The sequence below is a fragment of the Octopus sinensis genome, linkage group LG3 (assembly GCF_006345805.1).
Source record: "Octopus sinensis linkage group LG3, ASM634580v1, whole genome shotgun sequence".
NCBI lineage: Eukaryota > Metazoa > Mollusca > Cephalopoda > Octopoda > Octopodidae > Octopus > Octopus sinensis.
This window is the reverse complement of record NC_042999.1, coordinates 139,188,213-139,206,558: the sequence shown is the minus strand read 5'-3', so window position 1 is coordinate 139,206,558 and position 18,346 is coordinate 139,188,213. Positions and strand designations below refer to the sequence as shown.

General features: G+C 35.6%; 1 protein-coding gene across 12 annotated transcripts in view; it reads left to right on the top strand.

The window, feature by feature from the left end:
- Positions 1-18,346, top strand: part of LOC118762594 (zonadhesin-like) — a 110,201-nt gene that overhangs the window by 89,662 nt on the left and 2,193 nt on the right. For 11 of the 12 annotated variants that reach the window (XM_036501397.1, XM_036501387.1, XM_036501394.1 and 8 more), the window contains 5 exons: positions 2,937-3,108; positions 4,718-4,735; positions 7,596-7,628; positions 11,520-11,750; positions 15,483-15,698. In XM_036501397.1, the coding sequence (XP_036357290.1) occupies positions 2,937-3,108; positions 4,718-4,735; positions 7,596-7,628; positions 11,520-11,750; positions 15,483-15,698 (670 nt within the window). Of the gene's footprint in view, positions 1-2,936; positions 3,113-4,717; positions 4,736-7,595; positions 7,629-11,519; positions 11,751-15,482; positions 15,699-18,346 lie in introns of those variants that run through there. The other variant, XM_036501393.1, reaches the window with a different exon arrangement.

Here is an 18,346-nt window from a genome sequence, read left to right as displayed (position 1 = left end):
ATCAGAAAATTAAGAAAAATTTCGATCAACAAACAAGCAAACTGAACCACATCCGTAGATTATTTTTTAATACAAAACATCGCATAACATTTCCTAATAATTTTCTCCATTTCATTCGAGGTGTTGGCAGAGAGGAGATTAAGTCTTTAATCTCCTTTCTGTTAACACCCCAAATATAAAATTCTTCCCTGAAGACGGAGGCTGGTATTATCCAATGATGGAATCAATTTATAAATGTATTTAATATTTTTTATATCGACTTGTATAACCTGCTTATACTTACATTTACTCCTAATATATATACATGCATATATATATATATATATATATATATATATATATATATATATATATATATATATATATATATATATATATATATAAATAATCAGAAAATGAAGAAAAATTTCGATCAACAAACAAGCAAACTGAACCACATCCGTAGATTATTTTTTAATACAAAACATCGCATAACATTTCCTAATAATTTTTTCCATTTCTTAAATATTTTCTCCATTTTCTGATTATTTAAATTTATTTCCTGATAAACTTTTGTTTATTCTGTTGTTACCAGTATCCTATGAGCATAGTGTGCTTGCATACCCATGCCCAAGTTTAGCACAGGTAATTGATACCGATAATAAATACGGATACTTTTAGCTCTTAGTCGGTTACTATAGCCGCTAACTCTACTGTTATATATATATATATATATATATATATATAGGGAGAATTCACACAAAAAAAACAAAAGATGAAGTCAAGTTGAGTAAACAACAAACACATGTATTAGTTTAACGCTCGGAGAGTGAAAAAAGTCTTTAATGTTTCAAGCCTACGCTCTTCCACAAAAAGGAACACAGAAAGAAACAAGGAGAGAAAATAGAGTGTCTAGCGATCTATCATATAGATAGATAGATAGATAGATAGATAGATAGATAGATAGATAGATAGATAGATAGATAGATAGATAGATAGATAGATAGATAGATAGATAAATAGATAGATAGATAGATAGATAGATAGATAGATAGATAGATAGATAGATAGATAGATAGATAGATAGATAGAATTAAGGCGGCTTGATACACCGCCTTTAGTCGAACAAATCGACCTCAGGACTTCTTCTTTGTAAGCTTAGTACTTATAAGCCTAGTACCTATTCTATCGTTATCTTTTGCCGAACTGCTAGGTTATGGGGACGTAAATACACCAGCATTGGTTGTCAAGTGATGATAGGAGGGGAGAGAAATACACACACAGACATAAATACATATATATGTATGTGTGTGTGTAAGACGGGCTTCTTTCAGTTTCTGTCTACCAAATCCACTCTTATCATATATCTATCTATCTATCTATCTATCTACATATATATATGTATATATATATGTATATATATATATGTATATATATATATATATATATATATATATATATATATACATATATATATGTATCAAATGAAATAAATGAAAAACAGGACACAAAAGATGTTGCAGTACATATGTTTCGAGCTTTATAGAACACCTTATTCTTACATCAATGCATAATCGACATAACAGATAGTTCAAAAGCCTTCTTCAGCCGCATGCAATTGCTACACCAAAGACTTGTATCACATTATGAAAGGTTTGAGAAAAAACATTTGGTATTGTTTATAATAGTAGGTAAACCGAGTATCACTGGGAAACTATCTGTTATGTCGACTGTGCATTGATGTAAGAATAAGGTGTTCTATAAAGCTCGAAACATATGTACCGCAACATCTTTTGTGTTTTGTTTTTCATTTATTTCATTTGATACATATATCCTCTCACCTATGCTACTAGCTGGCATATACAGGTGCTTATATTTATCAAGTATTTACCCTGAATTTATTACATATATCTAATATTGTGGCGTTTTCAAACTTCCTTTTTACAAATATATATATATATATATATATAAAATAATTTTTTTGATTTTCACTCTCTCCATGAATTTATCCCTCTTTGTGTCTCTAGCACTAAGCTTCCTTATTTGGGAGCCTTTTATTATATTTCTATATGAATAATATTTTGTCTAATGACTAATTCGTCTTTTGTGCTAGGCCACTTGTAATAATAACCTATGTTATTACCCTTTTTGATTATGTTCATATATATATATATATATATATAATGTTGACACAATAGACAGGCTGAAGTTTGTTAAACGTGGTGAACTCTGAAAATCTTAACAGAAACCACTCATAAAAAACATTGCTCATATAATGCCAGAAATGGAGAATCCGGAGGGAAATAATGTGTAATTGGGTAGGCGACTCGAAAAGAAGATGGGGATCGGTATTGTTTGCCATTTACTTTGTGATGAAATAAGACAGAGTAGAATATACAAATTGATCGTAAATATTTTTTCATTAAAGCTGACCTATGACTAAACAGCTACAACAGCAAAAAAGAATCTTCAACATAGTGCCTTCTACTATAGCATCGAGCCGAACAAAACCTTGAAACTGGATTTGGTAGACGTAAACTGAAAGACTGTCATATATATTTGTATTTGTGTGTGTGTGTGTGTGTGTGTGGTGTGTGTGTGTGTGTGTGTGTGTGTGTGTGTGTGTGTGTAATTGTATCTGTGTGTCTTTATGTCTGAGTGTGTCTTTGTGTCTATGCCTGTCCCTCACACCGCTTGACAATAGGTGCCGGTGTGTTTTAAGTCTCGTAACTTGGCCGATCGGTAAAAGAGACTAATAAACTAAGTATCAGGATTAAAAAGTAAATAAATACTGGGTCGATTACTTCGTCTAAAAAATTCCTCAAATCGGTGCCTCAGCAAAGCCGCCGTCTATTGACCGAATCAAGTAAAAGATAAACAATATGTTGAGGTAAAATCAGCATCAATGTAATATGACACCAATAAGGAAAATTTTTGATTTTCTAATTTTCAAACAGGCACACACATCTGTTTTGTTAAACGATTGTTCCCGATCCATCACATGTTTGAGCAATGGAAAATATACGACGAAATCTACATGCCCAAAAGATTCTAGTTGTCTCGTCGAATTCGGTAGACGCACATGCAAATGCGCATCTGGATTTGCACCTGTGGGAAAGGAATGCAAAAGTAAGTATAAAGATGCTATATTAATTATAAATGAATATTAAATTAAGTACCAGTTGCATACTGGGGTCGATCTAATCGACTGACTCCTCCCCATAAATTTCGGGCCTTGTGCCTAGCGTAGAAAAGAATTATAAATGCATATATAGTTAATGGTGTAATGTTTGTTTAATACATCTTTTCAAATCTACATTACCTGAAAACAATGCAGCTCATCGATTACATGTATTTAATAAGAGCAATAAGCAAGTTTCTTTTCACAATACCACAAATAACGGGATCAACTACCAACCAATAATATTTTGAATATTTCTTTAGGGATTTTTAACAAAAATTAGCTAAGATTTAATATCTAATTTGTTGAAAATTTAATACGTTAGCAGCTATATCGAAACAGTTACATTTTAAGTTTCATTTCAATTGTCATTTGACGTCACTTTCATACAATTATGTTATAAGATCAATTAAGGTGGCTCCTTTAGAAAGTGAGAACAAACGGTTATGCTTAGATGCAAAGTCAGCTTCATAGCTTTATTAAAATTCTTTTAACTATATTTATTATCTTACAACTTTCGTAAATGATCATCTGCTATCGAGGCATTTTCCAGAACCCAGCAGAAGAGTTCCAAAATACATGTATGGGAACAAGTTTAACTCAAGATGTAAGCTAATAGCAACTAGATCGGATGGAACGTTAGAAACCATAGTTATTATCTAAACACCAAATTTGATCTTATCTAAAGACCAAGATATAATAAGCTAAAAAGCCGATCGTTGAGCTGTTGACGTGGCACATTGTTAACATGTCTCATTTCATACAACGAGAAAAGTTTCTGAGATACTTTATAAATGCATATATATATATATGTGAAGCTAATAAGCTTTTAAAAACCTGTGATAAGTCTGTGCATCATCCTCCTCATATCTCTGGAAATTTAAATCTACACTACGGATTAATTCATCTTCTCTTTGAAACTAATAAGCTTTTAAGAATCTGTGATAAGACTGTGCATCATCATTAAGGAACTTTGGAAATCTGTTTGCAACCTATATCTGCCTTTAATGAAATTATCTCCAATATTTCATGAGTATAACCTCACCCACTAAGATGTTTGGAGAACTCATATGTATTTTAGCTGATGAGTACGGGACACTTTTATCTGCTGCAATTTTTGCAACTTGTAATAAAGCCTGTCTTTGTATGAAACAATTGTACTAAAAACTAATCCATTCTTGTCGCTTCTTTATCGTATATATATATATATATATATATATATATATATATATATATATATATATGCCAACGGATCTTACCGATAAACATTTTTTGACATTTTATTTCTTCTTTATTGCTTCTGTTTTGTTATTAAAAGAATGTTGCAACTAAAAGTGAAATGAAATCTTCATTAACCTGTTTATATATTTACGAGTCTTTTCTACCTTAATACAAACCAACTTTCTGACAAAAGAGAGAGAAAGGGAATGTGTAAAAAAGAGAGGTCAGAACAAATAGTTGTAACATATTTAGAATGCTTCTTGTACAATATATGCCAATATTGGAACAAATCTGTTTAATATTTTTTTATAGCAGCATCATTTTTATTTCTTTCAGAAACATCAGTGCCACCACGTAAGCTCGCTTATTTTATTTTATTTCATTAATTTTAAAAGTTGAAAATACTCATTTGATAAACTATTGGTCGAAAAATATCATAGCATTTAGCTTCAAATTAATTATGATAAACTGTTTTTTGCGCGATGCTAAATTTTACATGTCTTAGATGCTTATTAGCAATATAGGTGGATTAGAATGTTCGTGAATATTCCTAAGTCTAATATCTTCCTGAGAACACTAGTCTAATATATTCTTTTAAAGAATATCCAATTTGACAGTTCATCAAATGGATTGTTAATCGGTACAAAGATGTTGTGTGCTTACTTCAATTATCAACTTAATGACATAGCAAAAACACATTAACTTTCATAACAAAGTGTGGGAAGGAAGTAATACAGACCATAGAATTATACTGGCTTATTTAATAGTTTCACTACTCACTAGTAATCCTTTAACGGCCCAAATATGTTTATTATCAAAGAATCCGTTTTTTTTTTATACATCATTTGAATGTCATTTGTAGGAACATATAAGATTGCATTTTATGCATCGTCTTGATTTTTCTTTTCGGAAAGAGCCACAACAAACAAAGAAAATACAAACAGAATACTTTATGTTGTTTACATAGTTGTCATTTATGTAAAGAAATAAAGTATTCAATACAAAGAAGTTTACCAGTGCAATTCATTTTCTCTTCTACACAATGACCATAAAAAACAGAATAAATAGAGTCCTATAAAACGTGGCTTTTATCTAAAGACCAGACTTTCAAAGCATGCTATATCCAAACAAAATCACTTTTTAAGATCTATTTAACCTTATAAATGAACTGAAGTTATTTACCCTATATAGGCTATATATGAATACTAATTATCGCCATAATGTTTTAATTAAACATATATGAAATTTAGTGTTCTTCCCCACAAGGTTTTCAGGTTTTCACACATTATTGAAAGTTGAGACAAAAGTGTTCCTCAACAAAATCCAGCTAAACTATTTCAAAATCTCTTCATTCGTTAGACTAACTCAATATATTTCTGTAAGAAAATAGTGAAACAATAGAAAGGATCCTGAAAAGTTCCTGGCTTTGGGTAATAAAAAAAAGTACAGGAATTTCAGTTAACTACAATTTTATTGAACGTATTCTATTCTCAGATTCACACACTTATTGCAGTGGTTCTTCAGTTTTGCTAAGCCCTGTAAAAGAACTCGGAATGTTGAGCCTCCAACCGGGCCTCAGAAGCAGCGATTACCTCCAAATCGGAGTGAAATTTCGTTCCCTTGAGATATATATCGAAAAGATTTGATAGTCGAAGGAAAGTAAGTTTGATGGTCTACCAATTCAAAGCCAAAGTCGCGTGTTTTCCGTAGAAACTTTTGTGCTTTGTGTGCTGGTGCACTGTCCTGCAAAAACAAGATACCACGACTCAGCTTTCCACATCGTTTCTGCTTTACAGCTTCACACAGTTTGTCTAACAGTGACAAGTAGTATTCTGTGCTGATGGTGCGACATTTTGACAAGTATTTTATGAGGGGTACTCCGTCTTTATTCCTGAACACATTGAAGCCAGAATCGTTCCAGCTGACTTCCGAGTCCGGAATTTCTAGGGACGTGGTGAACCGCTGTGGCACCACTCCGCTGATAGCTACTTGGTCAGAGGTTCATAAAAATGAATCCAAGTTTTATCCATGGTGACTAAAAGAGCCATAAAATCATCCTCTCTCCCGCTGCAAACCGGTCCAAAATCGCCTTTGATGTCATCACTTTGATTCACTTCTAATCTGCGTTTAGGCATTTCGGCACCCATTTTGCAGAAAGTTCTCTCATATCAAAAATGTTGTGAATGATGTGGCCAACTCTTTCGCGGAAAATTCCCAGAATATCAGCTCTGACTTTAGTTGAAATCCAGCGGTCTTCGAGAATCATGATGAGCACAGTGTCGGCTTTGTCCTCTGTGGTCTCGGAAGTTGGCCGTCCTGACAGGGGTTCATCTGTAACCTCGAAATGACCAGTCTGATTACCTTGACACCCAGATTTTCAGTGTGGAATAAGCTGGACAGCCATCCTTCAAGACTTTCTTCATCTCGCCATGGATTTCCGCTGCTCCTTTGCCTTGCAAAAAGAGGAACTTCATGACAGAACGTGTCTCAATTTTATCAGAATCCACAGTAGGAGCTGCTATCGTGCGTTAAATCTGCAAAAATGAGAAAAATATTTTGTATACTATCATGATTTTTTTTGCAAAACTCCTCCTAGATAGTTGTCGTAACACTACCCCCCCCCCCGTAGATGTAACAGCTCTACCCTTTTGCGCTACCCTGAAATCCTAGAACTTGGAACTCGAAATGTTGGGCCTCCAACCAAGCCTCAGAAGCAGCGATTACCTCCGAATCGTAATAATTATTTTTGAAGTCATAAAAGAAGTACCATGGGCGCGAATGAGTTAAAAGTCTAAACGGCCTAACGCTATAAGCAGTAAAAACTGTAAATGTAATTGAATCATTAGAAGCGTTAAATTCTCACGCGTTGTAAATCTTTTTCACATCATCAGCTATTTCACATTGTGTTTAATGAGAATAATGGATTCTTAAATGCATCAGTTCAGCAGACATAAAATGGCACCAAGAATTTCTGAATTGAGTTGATATAATTATATGAGCCTAGTGAAATACAGCATATTTATGTTGTAGAAGTGATATCTAACCTAAAATTCGTCAAAAATCAAATGAAACAGAAACAATTCTAAATTTTGAAATTCCATTACGAAAATTCAATGCACATACATGAAATTTAGTTACATTTCTTTTGTATTTCCTTTTCAATGTCTACTGATCAAATTTACGAATTGCTCTTTTTATTCCATTTTAAATATAGCTTCGATTATTAATCCAGCCTTTTTAAAACCAGGTATGTTTATAACATGATTCTATATTTTTTTTATATTTTCATATATATTTTAAAATTAAATCCTAGAAACTAATTGTAAACAGAGATGTACTTGCTTGGCAAGTGATTTGATCTGAGATCGTGCGCTGAAACAAAAACAATTGCAGCGTGGAAAGTGTTTGTAAGCCATCCAAGAACACACAAAAACCGTTTGTTTCACTTAAATGTTGAAGTGAAACAAAAGGTTTTTGTGTGTTCTTAAATTATTTACAAACATCTTCCACGCTGCAATCGTAATTGTAAGTAACCCTGTGTAAAACAATTATTTTGACATTGAAGCACTCAATTTAAAACATATTCAGGAGATGAGAAGCTATGAACATTACTTACATTATTTACATTTGACGAATATTTGTCCTCATCTTGTTTGTTGTTAACACAACGTTTTGGCTGATATATCCTCCAGCCTTCATCAGGTGTCTTGGGAAAATTGAGAACCCAGGCAGGAGGGAATAAACACATAAGAGCAAAGGTCTCTCTCTCTCTCTCTCTCTCTCTCTCTCTCTCTCCTCGATTTACAGGATCATGCTCAGAGTGGTTTCGTCACTCACACGTACCATCTTTGCTACATTCACCCACCTTTTATTGAAACTTTCACGATACAAAACTTGCCTCTCTATTCTCACCTTCCTTTTCAAGTGGTACTTGAAAAAGTTGATGAGCGATTGGCCAGAGAGGTAAGTGTTTGTCTCTAGACCTTTCGCTCGAGTCCACAACACACATTCTTTCACCATAGACACCTGTACAATGAAAACTACATTGCTTTCCCGGTTAAGGGAAAGTAGTGGAGCAATTTTCCTGATAGACTCGGCCGACAAGCGAACTCCTCCCACACGTGATAGCAGTCGTTCGGCATAAATCCATAGGTCCGAAATGGTTGGACACTGCATGAGTGCGTGCAGAACGGTTTCGTCGCTCTGACCGCATCTCGCCCCAGTTCTTCTCTATTTGGAGGTCTGGACCGAACCAGACTCCGAGCAATATAACCGGTCCGTCCAGCGTCCCATGATGGAGGCGCTGTTGGACGACATGGGCTTGCTTCTCCTGGTGCTGAGCCGCAAGCCCACTGACTTTTCCTGGTTAATATTTGCTCCCGTTATCGCTTCGTATTCTTTTAGTGTCTCGCCGACCAGGCTGATATGCCTGTGGTTGGACACTATGACGGTGACGTCGTCCGCATATGTAGACAGCTCCTCCCGCATCCCAGCTTTCGTGGGATGCCCCTCAGCGTCGCCAATTCTGCAGTAGTAGTTCAAGAGTCAATACGTACAGAAGCGACGAGAGGATGCATCCTTGACGAACCGAACGCGTGATGGTAAATGGTCTGGAAAGATGACCATTTACGCGAACTACCGAGCGGATACCGTTGTATAAAGCAGCGATCCAACCGCGGAAGATGGGACTGAAACCATCAGCTCTAAGGACAGCCTCCAAGTAGTGATAGTTTATCCAATCGAAAGCTTTTGATTGATCCAAAATGATCAGTGACCCACCCATGCCAGGTTCCTTAACTACCCTGTCTATGAAGTAATGCATCAGATGGAGTTTATCATGTATACTCCTACCCGGCACGGAGCACTTTTGCGCCTTGTCGACCAGTTTCTCGATGACAAGCGCCAACTTCTCGGCTAACACCTTGGCCAAAATATTCAAATCTGTGTTGAGCAGAGTGATGGGCCTGAAGTTATCTATGACGTCCCTCTTGTTTGTTTGGATCTTTCTTTAGTAGTTCCACCGCTTTTCGCTTTACAGAGACGGGGATACTCCCGTTTTGCTGCCAGTTGCAGTAGACAGCTGCCAAGATGCCACCAAACTATCTGGCTTATGACAATAAAGTTCGTAGGGCAGACCATACAAGCCTGGCGACTTGTCTCCCGCTCGGCCTGCCATCGCACTCCATACGTCCGCGGCTGTGATGGGTCTTTCACAACACTCCGCTCCTCTTGCCGAGAGTCGTGGCTGGCTATGCAGGTAGGCACTAAAGTCCACTCTGCGTTCTGACCCTCCAGTTGTCCCTAACAATCGGACGAAATGTTGTTGAAAGTCCTCACACATACATTCAGCCTCGGGTAATTCGCGCCCCTGTTCACCTGTCAGGGATCTAATGGTGGCTTTGTTGCCTCGTTGCACCTCGGCCACTCGGGCCTCTCGGGTGGCTCCAACTCTTTCGTTCCTCAGAGTACGCATCCTTCGTGTTTGGCGTTGAAGTGTTGTTCGAGGGCCAACCTCGCCACCAGTACGTTGAACGCGATGCCAGTTTTAAGTGCCTCTTCTAATTTCTTAACTAGGTCTCCCTCTATTCTATTTCGGTCTAATGCTAGGGCCTTACTGTACCTAACCGATTCTGCTTTAATTGCTTTCTTTAGGGCATCTATTGTTGACGATGGCACTCGTTAATATTCTCTTAACTTATGTGCAAATCCGGTCCCTGTAAGCCTGGCGAGCCGTGAACGACGCGTTCAACTTCCAGAGACCTATGTGTCTTATCTAAATCAAGTGTATAAGTCACAAATTTGTGATCTGTGTAGCTGACTATATGGAATTGTGGATAACCTACACTATCCTTATTCACTAAGCTACAGAATACTCTATCTAAATACGATCTGGATGACCCGATTCGGTTGCTCCATGGCGGTAGTGGTGGTAGCAGTGGTGGAGGCAGTGTTTATAGTAGTAAACGTATTCGCTCCTTTGAACGTATTTTCTAAAACCTGTGTGCGTTTAAGCGAACGGCTTTGGTTTCACCTTCCTTCGCCTCTGACTTTGGTAGAGGCGGGAAGGCGGCTTCACGGGTCGGCTTAGCCATTTTCTTTTAGAAATATGGCAAGGAAACTGAAGAAAATTTTTTTAAAGTATTGGAAATTTACTCCAAGTGGAGTGATTTCCTATTACAAGATTTACTGGGGTTGAAGGAGATGGTTTTAGACATCTCTTTCACAAAAAATATTTCACAAATAAAACGTTTTTTACACAAAATAAGCCAACTTACTTGGAGCCGATTTTTCTACCATCCTTGCACATAGATATAGATAGATAGATAGATAGATAGATAGATAGATACATACATACATACATACATACATACATACATACATACATACATACGTACATACATACATACATACATACATACATACATACATACGTACATACATACGTACATACATACATACATACATACGTACATACATACATACATACATACATACATACATACGTACATACGTACATACATACATACATACATACATACATACATACATACATACATACATACATACGTACATACATACATAATCAATCAGTTGTAGCATTCATTAGAATCTAGATATTTTAACATTCAGGACGCGGGGAAAGGGTCGAAACTCACACATACGTACACATATCAATCATATGCATATGTACATCAATATACGTACATATATATAAATATACACACGCAGATTCCTGATCCATCGCAAGTCATATATCCAAACTTGATATGGTTCCAAGCGTGGTATTTGTATAAAAGAATAACACAAGTTAAAGTCTTAAAATTCACAATAGATGATTCAGAAGCATATTTTTGTTTTTGATTTTTGATTTTTTTGTTGATGAATAAAGCAATATACATGTTAATGTTTTAAATTATTACCTCTAATCTATGTTTAAAATCAACTGAGGATAGCATATTTTTCTAATGGTGCAATTGTAGTAATCGCATTATTTACATACATACATACATACATACATACATACATACATACATACATACATACATACATACATACATACATACATGCGCATATACATATAGACACGCAGAAACAAAACCCACGCATGTATATTTCTTTATGCACTTCTATATTTCAGTTCTGCACAGGTTCTTTCGGGTAACGGTGGCTTACATAGTAGGCAAACCTTTGGAAGAGTCTACTGAAAAACATGTGGAACAATGTGCTCACAAATGTCTCAAGAATAAAAAATGTAAATCATTTAACTTCGATGAACTCGAGAAAAAATGCCAACTATATGATATCAGCGCTGCTACTGTCACTTTGAAACCAAGTGAATGTCCCTATAAGGAATATTTTCAATTAATCGGTAAGTCAGAATTTCACTACAAAAGGTGTTTGAATTTTTTAGGAAGAATATCTTAATATTTTGGGTATGAAATATACTTGTGAAGCTAATCAATATGTTAACAAGCATTACTCCATTTCATTATCTAATACGCTTAAGAGATAGAAACTTTATGTTTCATGGATCATACGATTATGGATTTATCACTGAATATGATTAGCGTATACAGTAAGTTAACATTTGAGGGTCATTTAATTGTTTTTCTTAGAGAGTGGAAACAACCTTCAATGAGACCTAATTGATATTACGAAGGAATATGCTGACTTGCGTATTGTTTATATTTTCGTTCATAAGTGATGAGCAGTATAGAATGAAATCAGACCTCAGAGAATTTATTCTATAAACGCAGGTATTATTCACAGTAGCAATGGTTTGTATTTTAATTTTTTATGAAATCTAATATGTAAAGATAGCATAACTCACTATTTGAAATTCATACTTTAATGAACAACGAACGTTCTTGCACATTGAACATGAATAGTATATTCTGAATATATATTGAAAGTTGTCTTCTATTTATAGTTATGTGTTCCAGTGCAAACATAGAAAACAAAAATGATTTTATACAAAATATTCAACACACACACAAGCACGCGTGCGTACTTGTATATGTATGATAGCAAGGATTTTCATTCAGTGAATGTATCCAAGATCTAAGAACTGGTACCTTATGTCTTGGTAACCATATTTAAATTCCGCAGTGTCCGAGCTATGAGAGGGGTAGGATTCTGGAGAGATTATAGGCAATGGAAGTTTAATTTTCCAATCCAGTTCAAACTTATAAAGGAAGGCTCTGGCAAACTAAGGAGAATTAATATAGCAGACTTTCGTTCCTCCTCCTTACTGCAATATTCTCGTGATGCAATAAACGTTGAACTAGAAAACCCATGGGAAAATTTCAAATCACAAGTCTATAATTCAGTATCTCTCACTTTGAGCTACAGATCTATGAAAGTAGCAGATTGGCTTATTGACAGTGACTTAGAAATTACTAATCGTCTTCATGAAAAGCAACAACTAAGCAAAAAAAATTTAAGTCATATAATCCTAACCAAGACATGAGGCATAATTCTATTAAATTAAAAATTCAGTGTAGTCTCAGAAAAAAGGAAAGATAAGTGGCATCACCAAAAAGCAAAAGACGCGCAAGATTCAATAAGCTGTAATTATACAAAAGCCTTCTTTTTTATATATAAAAGAAATCTTTTTGGCCTTAAATCAACGTGTATAGCTCCAATGTGATCTATTGATAGTCAGCAGCACTTTACTGATTCATACAAAAATGGTGGGTGCAAGGCTATTTTGATCTCAATAAATGATCAAATGTGAATATGATAATAATTGAGGAAATAGTAGGCCTTCCTGTTGTCAAAAACTATGTGAGGAACCAATACAGCAGCTGCAAGAGTACAATAATAATAAACACCGAGTATTGATGGATTAGTTTGGAAATTTTGAAGTTTGGACGGGAAAGGTTGACGGAAATATTTCACTCCTTGTATAATACTAGAGAAAAAAGGAAGTGCCTCAAGACTAGGCAGATGCTAATCTCATTTCCCTATATAAATTTGTCCTCAAATACTTATGTGGAAATGTTCATGAAATATATTTGATGTTAGTTATTCGAAAGGTGCTTTCTCATAATCGTTGAGATCGCCTTGATAAATTCATTGTCCCAAGAGCAGTATCGGAGTCATAATGTGGCTTCTCGTCATCTTAAGGGATAGTGTTGATATGATCTTCATTATTCGGAAGCTACAAGAGAAATGCAGCAAATAAAATATAGACATGTACCAGTGTTTTGTGGGTCTTTGCAAAGTTTTTGACATGGTTAATAGGAATGCACTGTTGCAGAAGAAATTTGGATGTCCTGGAAAGTTGATAAACATAACCAGGGCTCTCCATAAGAATATGAAGGCTCGACTTAACTTTGGTGGGATTCTGTTGGAACCATTTTCGGTTGAAAATGGAGTTGAGCAAGGTGATCTAAATACCGACACTCTTCTCCATACATTTTGCAGGTATTCTTTCAAATGCATTTGTGACTTCAACAGTTGGCATCTATATGCGATACCGCTATTCGGGTAATGCTTAATCTGACTACAAGGAACTTTAAATCCATGGTCTTTAATTCTCTGGTACTCGGTCCTTTATACATGGACAACTGTGACCTAGTAAGTCACAGTGAGCAAGGCTTTCAAAACTGATTCATGCATTTGATTTTTCGTGTGACATATTTGTTCTCACAATTAATTTGAAAAAATCCTGCTGTAATGCTTCAACCTACCCCTAGAGGAAAATTCAACGCCCTCACATACTAGTTAAAGGGCACAGTGCTTAAAGTGGTGAGTTCTTTTAAATACCTGGGTAGCATACTACATGTTAATGAGAACCAGGACGAGGAAGTCACTTCCTATATTCAAAAGGCAGTAAAAAACTTTGGAAGCATAAAATCTAAAGTCTGGTCACAATACCTTATTAAATCTAGGATCATGGTATATGTCTTATTTGTTCTTTCTGCACATTTGTAATTCTTCAGAAACGTAGACATTGTACACACGTTAACAATGCTGAAAGGATTTTACCAGAAATATCTCCATCAAATGCTCAGAATTAGCTAGTCCTCACTCATTTCTGACACTGGTGTTCTTGTTGAAGCTAGGATCACATTATTCCGAGTCATTCTTATAAGTAATCAACTACGATGGACAGGCTATCTCATCCGTATGGACGATGAGCGTATTCCAAAACAAAAGTTTTATTATGAACTTATGCTGGGAAAGAGAAAAAATAGTAAGACGAAAAAGGATATAGAGACTTTAAAATATTTGAAATATCTTCAATTATGTTCTAAAAAGGTTTTGAATCACTTGCACCAGATAGGAAAGCGTGGAGATCTACGATTTATAACGGTGTTAAAGAGTTTGAACCTGACGGAGTTAAACACACTGAAATGAAGATAAATATTCAAAAAAATGAGTTTAATATCAATAGCTTTGCGAGTGTTTCTCATTCCTTCTTTAGATTTTTATGCACAAAAGTATGCATAACTTGCGCTTTGTATGAGAAAGTACTAGCGAACCCATGCGAGTGAGGCACGCATAGTTTCATTCTGGATAGCCCGTTTCAATGCAATGTCCGTCAAAAAAACCTACAAGTCACTCGTGGGATTGAAGCGGAACTTGACCATTCATAATTTAACAAGTTGCAAATGGAGCCAATGTTGAAATGAGACATCACTGCAGTATTTGTGATCAGGTCTTCAAACTTTTTCGGGGTTCAAAAGTCATTTAAGATCTCACACTACGTAAAATCAATTATAGTACTATAGTGTATATTTGAAAGAAAATGAAAAGGGAAGAGAATTTTTTTCTGGTGGGGGGTATTTTCATATTTGATAACCAAATTCTTATAATTCATAACATTTTTAGTGATCAAGAACTTTTTAAATGACTCTGTGTGTGTGTGTGTGTGTGTGTGTGTGTGTGTGTGTGTGTGTGTGTGTGTGTGTGTGTGTGTGTGTGTGTGTGTGTGTGTGTGTGTGTATGTGTGTGTGTGTGTGTGTGTGTGTGTGTGTTGGAGAGAAAGATTTAAACAAACAGCTAGTTCGCTGTATTGTCTTAGTATAAACTCAGTCGATTAAATCAATCTATATACTAAAAGCATAAAAGAATTTTTTCTTTTTATTTCTAGAAAGCAGAAATGTTCTCATCAAGGGTGCAACTATAGTAACTTGTGTCCATCTTGATGAGTTTTCTAAAATCAACAGTGAAGAAAAGTGTAAAGCTAAGTGTTCTGAGAAAAAATGCAAAGCAATGGAATACTCTAGATTTTTCAAACAATGTGGCGTCACACATAAAGGCTTGACGACATATGGCCTAGTTGGCAATATGTTCTGGAAATTTTCTGGTAAATATTTTATATTATATTTTGTTAATGTTATTGTTATTTTTGTTGTTATTAGGGCAGTGGATTGGCATAATTGTTAGTGTCGTACAAAATGATTTACAGTTTTTTCTTTCTGCCCTTCACATTCAGAGTTCAATTCCTGCGAGAAGTAGGCTTTGTTTTCATGACGATAAAATAAATTCCAGTGAAATACTGCATCGATATAATCTACTTCTTTTTCTCTAAAATTCTGGCTTTGTACCAAAATTTGAAAACATTATTATTATTATCATCATCATTATTATTATTATTATTATTATTATTATTATTATTATTATTATTATTATTATCATTATTAGTAATATTATTATTATTATTATTATTACTATTATTATTATTATTATTATTATTATTATTATTATTATTATTATTTTATTATTATTATTATATTATTATTATTATTATCATTATTAGTAATATTATTATTATTATATTATTATTATTATTATTATTATTATTATTATTATTATTATCATCATCATCATCATCGTCATTATTGAGTGAGAGAGCAGTGCATGCCATCGAAGTAACACAGGAGTAAAATATACGAAGCCCAGTATACCCATCATGACTACCCGTCTGATAAGGGTACATCAGGCACATGCATCACAACTGTATGTGCAATACATGGGGACTTCATATCAAGATAAACTGTCCATAATCTTGCAAGTGGGGTCCAGTTAGAATTTTCTTCAGTAGCCCATCCCACTCAAAAGGTCCCTGAATAAAGGTTGTTTAAGGTTATTGAACGAAACACCCATGTTTCCAAAGGTGAATTATCCAAACCGCAAAGAATTCCTTTCAATACATGGCTATGATAAACCCCACTACTTCTGCTCGTGATCAGAGATGCACACATCGTCAGCCACCAAGGGACATGCTCAACTGGTTATAGTCAAGCAACTGACAAACAAATCTGTGGTACTGGGCAGAATATTTACTGTAGCCCATCATTTTATAACAAGACAAAATAATGTATATGATAACACTTTCAATCAGTTAAGATCAGAGGCCATGACAGCCACTGCCTCGTACTGCATCAGGGCATATCATTATTGCATTTCCACAGCTTCTAACACTGGAGATGCATTACAGTATCAGCTGTTCAGTACCAGTGAACTAAGGTAAAACCTCCTATTTTCGAGCACCTTCCGGAGTATTTGAGCGCTTCCAAGCAGTGCTGTTTTCTGCAAGTGCTCCACCCTTATCGCAGCCCCTATTTGTTCCACTTACTTCTCGAGATTTTTGCTCACTATTCCCAGGTTCCCAGGGCTCCGACAATTATTGGTACTACTGCTACCTTTTCCATCGACCACTGGACAAGCCTGGCTATATTGTCGTGGCGTCTCTTATATTCCTTTTGGGCTAGTGGCATACATTGGCTGGTAATATGCCATACGGTTTCACCGTTTTGTCCACAGATTCCTCACTTATCACTTTCTGCTGCGTTGTCTATTCTGTATTTTATGTAGTTTGTTCTTAGTGTTTGCTCTTGGGCAGCACAGATTAGAGCCTCTGTTTCCGGTTTTAAATCACATTTAGTCATCCACAGCCATCTTTTTTTCTGTCTGTCTTGTCTTCAACATCCCTATGAAATTGACCATGCATTCTTTTCTTTACCCACCTATTTTCAGTTTTATCTGTTTTCAATTTCTTGTATAGTGCTTTATCTTTGCAATCTTTCATCCTACACAAGCCTGACCTTCTTAGATCTAATAATTGCGGTTCTGTGGCATTTTTATATACCATGCTATGTTGTTTTCTTCTGATCTAATTCTGTGTTCGCATCCAATAAGTTCTCTTCCTCATCTTTTTCTTGGTACATACAGTCTATCTGTGTCACTTATCTAGTTAGCAACTTCCTTGTCTTTCTGTCTTAGCTGATTAGTTCGTCTACTTTCCATGCGAGTACGCCTGCTCCATATCTAAGGAGTGAAACCGCCCAGGTGTTGATAGCTTCGATCTTATTCCGTCCATTTAATTTCGACTTTAGGATCAGTCTCAGTCTGCGCGAGTACTCCACCTGAAAATTTTTCTGTAATTTCTCCATCAATTTTTCCATTTCCGAAATCCCCAAGTACTTATATCCCGTCCGTTCTATCTGCTTCATAACCTCCACCCGACGGTATCGTTAGCCCGTCCATACATTTGATTTTGTCTGTCTTCAAGACTAATACACCACGCTTTCTCAGTCCGAACTCCATTCCGATATCAGCACTGAAGGTATACACCGTACCAACGAGGGAACTGACTTGGACTTCATCTTTACCATAAAGTTTGAGGTCATCCATGAATAACAAATGGTTGACTTTTTGTTGGCGGCTTTTGAATACATACCCAGCCTTTGATTTCCTCAGAATCAGTGTTAGTGGTATCAAGCACAGGAAAAAGATCAATGGGGACAGGCAGTCCCCTTGGAAGATGCCTCTCCTAATTTCTACTGTCCCTAAGCTTCTTCCATATGCTGTCAGGTCCGTCCTGCAATTTGCCATACTTTTTCCAAGCAATCGCTCAACATTCAATTCAATCCCAAATAGATTCATACACTCCATAATCCAGGAATGTGGGATCATATCGTACGCCTTATGATAGTCGATCCATGACATGGC